The sequence below is a fragment of the Calidris pugnax genome, unplaced genomic scaffold, assembly GCF_001431845.1.
Source record: "Calidris pugnax isolate Ruff unplaced genomic scaffold, ASM143184v1 scaffold280, whole genome shotgun sequence".
In the NCBI taxonomy this organism is placed as follows: Eukaryota; Metazoa; Chordata; class Aves; order Charadriiformes; family Scolopacidae; genus Calidris; species Calidris pugnax.
Window position 1 is genome coordinate 1606819 of NW_015091123.1, and position 4031 is coordinate 1610849.

Below are 4031 nucleotides of genomic sequence, written 5' to 3' on the forward strand. Positions count from 1 at the left end.
GGTCTGTACCGGGGGAGAAGCGGCTGTGGGGACCGGGCGAGGCAGGTCGGGGTCCCGCTTTTAGCGGTGTACCGGGGGGGGACGGACGGGCGGGGCCCCGCGGCCGGGTGAGAGGCCGATAAGCCCCGCGGCTTTGTGCGGAGACAAACCTGTCCCTTAAGCCTCTTTCCTTAAATCTCTCTTCAGACCACGCTGCAGACGGATGAGGTGAAAAATGTCCCCTGTGGCACCAGGTGAGACGTTCGGCTCAGCGGTTACCCCCCCTTCCCCCGCCGTCCTCCGTTTTTGCCACAAACCTTCCCGTTCTTCCCCTTTTCCCCGCGCTGCCCGCCCCGGCGTGCGTTAAAACGGGGAGATTTGTTTTTCCGGGTGGGATTTTCCCCCACCCCCTGGCCTGGAATCGCTGAAGGGCTTTGTGATGCATCCCCCGAGCTGCTGAGCTCTGCCAGGGTGGGGGGGGTTACCTGCAGCCATCCTGGGGGGCTGCACCGGGTTTTCCAGACCTGGGCTCTCCTCCCGTTATCCCGGTTCTGGTGATTGAAGTGTCACCGAAGCCGGGAGCCTGGAGCAGGCAGTGGGAGGTTTGGGAATGCCGCAGCGTGGAGCCCGCACTCAGCCCACTAGAGGGGAGTGTCCTCCTCCCGGAGCTGCCCAGCTCCGCAGCCCTCCAGCAAACTTCCTTTTGTTTGGGTTATTTTTTTTTAAAAAGTATCTTTTCTTCCTCTTGCAGCGGAGGAGTGATGATTTATTTTGACAGGATCGAGGTGGTGAATTTCCTCATCCAGAGCGCAGGTGGGTTCTGCCCCTCTCACCCCCCCAGCCTCGCGCTCCGGGGTTGTTTGTGAGAGGGGGTGATGAAGGGGGTGATGAAGGGGCCGTGCGTGGCCGGGCCGTGGTTTGGGGCTGGGCTGTACCCGGGTGTTCTCCTCTGAGCTTTGTAAAGCCCCGAGCTCCCTGGGAGGACGTTTGAAACCAGCTTTTCCAGACTTTTTACGTGTTTGTTTTTTCTTGTGTGCACTTGTTCTGTGCTGCTGGTTGCTTCGCTCTTACCCAACACCATCCAGTGCTTTTATTATTTGTATTATTTCAGCTCCACTGGGCTTTATGCTTCAGTGAAGACCTTCTGATTCGAATAACGAGGTGTGTGAGAGGTAGAGGAGACAGGGTGGCTGTGAGCAGGAGGCTGCCTCAGAGGCCCAAGGACAATGACCTGTGCACTGTGCAGCCTCTTTTTTCCCCAAATTCTTTGATTTTTACCATCTTGTTGGTGACAGGCGTGGTATAACTGCCTGGCTCATCTCCTGCTGGGAGGAGCTCCTCCGTTCTGTGCCAACTGCAGGATGCCCTTCCCTGGTTGTGTGTAGACCACAGGGTGTATTTGTGGGTAGCAGGCTGTTGTTAGTTAGCTGTCCTTTTGTTTACAGAGCACGTGACGGAATATCCGTCAGGGTGTTGTGAAATACTAGCAATAAATAAAATTCCCCTGAACAATCTATCTGTGGCACAGGCTTCTCTTGTGGGAGGATAGAATCACGGAATCAGAATTGTCTGGGTTGGAAGGGACCTCTAAGATTGAGATCCAACCCTCAACCTAACTCTGATTAAAAACCATCACTAACCCATGTCTCTAAGCACTATGTCAACCCGGCTTTTGAATCCCTCCAGGGATGGTGCCTCAACCACTTCCCTGGGCAGCCCATTCCAAGGCTTAGTAACCCTTTCCGTGTATGAATTTTTCCTAATCTCCAATCTGACCCTTCCCTGGGGCAACTTGAGGCCATTTCCTCTTGTCCCATGGCCTGTTCCTTGGGAGCAGAGACCGACCTCCCCCGGCTACACCCTCCTTTCAGGGAGTTGGAGAGAGCGAGGTCTCCCCTCAGCCTCCTTTTCTCCAGGCTGAACACCCCCAGCTCCCTCAGCTGCTCCTCATAAGACTTGGTCTCCAGACCCCTCACCAGCTCCGTTGCCCTTCTCTGGACCCGCTCCAGCCCCTCAATGGCTTTTTTTGTGGTGATGGGCCCAAAACTGGACACAGTTCTCAAGGTGGGGCCTCACCAGTGCCCAGTCCAGGGGGACCATCACCTCCTGAGTCCTACTCCCCTCGCTTTTCCTGACACAGGCCAGGATGCTGTTGGCCTTCTTGGCCACCTGGGCACACTGCTGGCTCCTGTTCAGCGGACTGTCGACCAACACCCCCAGGTCCTTTTCCACCAGGCAGCTCCAGCCACTCTGCCCAATTCCTTCTTTCACATCAGCACTGTGACTCTTACTGTGACTGAGCCATGAGCTTTTCAGTGCACACCCTCGGCCCAACGCAAACCACCCTCTGGTTTCTTTTCTTCTTTTGCAGTATATGACATAGTGAAGAACTACACCGCGGACTACGACAAAGCTCTCATCTTCAACAAGATTCACCATGAGCTGAACCAGTTCTGCAGCGTCCACACACTGCAGGAGGTCTACATCGAGCTGTTTGGTGAGCTCAGACCTTTCCCTCTTGGCTTGGTGGCTCCTTGAATGATGTTTCTGGTGGTTCTTTGCACGGTCTGTTGGTGCAGAAGGCGCTTCCCCCAACTTAGGGGCTTTTTACCTGTTAATCCAGCGTTTGCCCTTTTTGGGATCAGGATTGTTAACCAGCTACTGTCACTTACTCCTTGGGGTTTTTTGTGCTGGTGCTTCAGTATGTTGTAACAAAAAACTCCAAACCTACCAGCAGTAGTGGAGGGAGCAGTAACTCCCCAGCGTTATTTGTGTGTTTAGCGAATGTGACTTGTTGAATCAGTCACGGGGTTTGCAAGTCCAGATGGAAAAGCCAGTTTTCTGCTCTTTGCTCTTACAAAAAAGTCTTGGCAAAGGCCTGCTGACCTCCCCTCCCTCGCCTCGGGCCGCTGGGAAATGGGGCAGCTGGGAGAGCACGTTGCAAGAGACCGGCTGAAGAAAAGTGGTGGTTTCTTGGTAGACACAGAGCAGTTGCTGCCAGCGCTGAGTGTTTTGTTTATGGCTTTGGGCTGACAAGAAAGCCCTTCCAGCACTTGCAGCAGTGCTGACTGCGGGCAGAGTGTTGCTGTGAATGGTTTTTGGACCCCGAATGGACAGAATTTGTGCCTGAAAGAACACGGCGTTTGCAAACTCCTGTTCTCTGTTCAAACAGGGCTTTCCAAAAAGCCTGGCTTTCCGCTTTCTGACAGGCGTCTGTGCAAGATGCAGAACTGGGGCTCAGTTCCCCTCCAGTTCCTTTCTGGGGCTGCTGGCGGGTGTACTGGTTTCTTTGCTGATGGAGTCTCCAGATGTCGGCAGCTGCTGACGACAACTGCTTGAAATGGACTCAAAGCCACTGATTTGCACAGAAGGAACTTGTATAAACTCCCGTGTAGCTCTTTGTTCCAGCTGAAGGGTTTCTGGCGGGGAGCTCTGCGATGGGGCACAGCCCCTTTGGAGCAGCCCCGGGTCATTCTCTGCCCCCACGTCTGCAGGTGCAGGAAACTGATAGCAGCTGGTTCCTGAACTCCTGGCTGAACTCTGGCCACCAGTGTGAGTTCCAGACAGCTAAACCGGGACCAAAGCAAATAACCCAGGAGTGTGATGTGATCACTTTCAAGGCCATTAGGTTTTTATTTTCCCTTTGCACTTCTCGGCGGGCCCCAACTGGAAACGCCGCTCTCCTCAGAGCTTTTCACTGAAGCAAGGGCTTGGTTTGTATTTCCTTTTGAAATTTTTTAGCTGTGCTGGAGTTAACTGTTATCCATTGAGCCAAACAGACATTACTGAGGATTTGTTGTGTTTGTGGTTTTATTTTTTTATTAACTGATGCAGCCATTTCACGTTTCTGCCTTTCCATTTCCTTTGTCTCCCGCCAGCTCGGATGCAGTTCCTAATCGGTCACGATTTAGCTGGACCATGTTACTTCAGGATCCAGCTGGGAAGATATCAGTGGGGAAGTGGGTCAGAGCACAGGTTCTTTATCACAGAGATGCTACTTCTGGCTGGGAAGGGTTCCAAGCTGCAGGTTACAGGGTACTGGAGGGAGTTTT

General features: G+C 53.5%; 1 protein-coding gene across 1 annotated transcript in view; it reads left to right on the forward strand.

Annotated features, from left to right (window-relative positions):
- The window catches only part of ERLIN2 (ER lipid raft associated 2), a 17438-nt gene that overhangs the window by 445 nt on the left and 12962 nt on the right, over positions 1–4031 (forward strand). The window contains exons 3-5 of the mRNA XM_014958423.1: positions 187–233; positions 731–792; positions 2351–2476. Coding sequence (XP_014813909.1) covers positions 187–233; positions 731–792; positions 2351–2476 — 235 coding nt within the window. The remainder of the gene's footprint in view (positions 1–186; positions 234–730; positions 793–2350; positions 2477–4031) is intronic.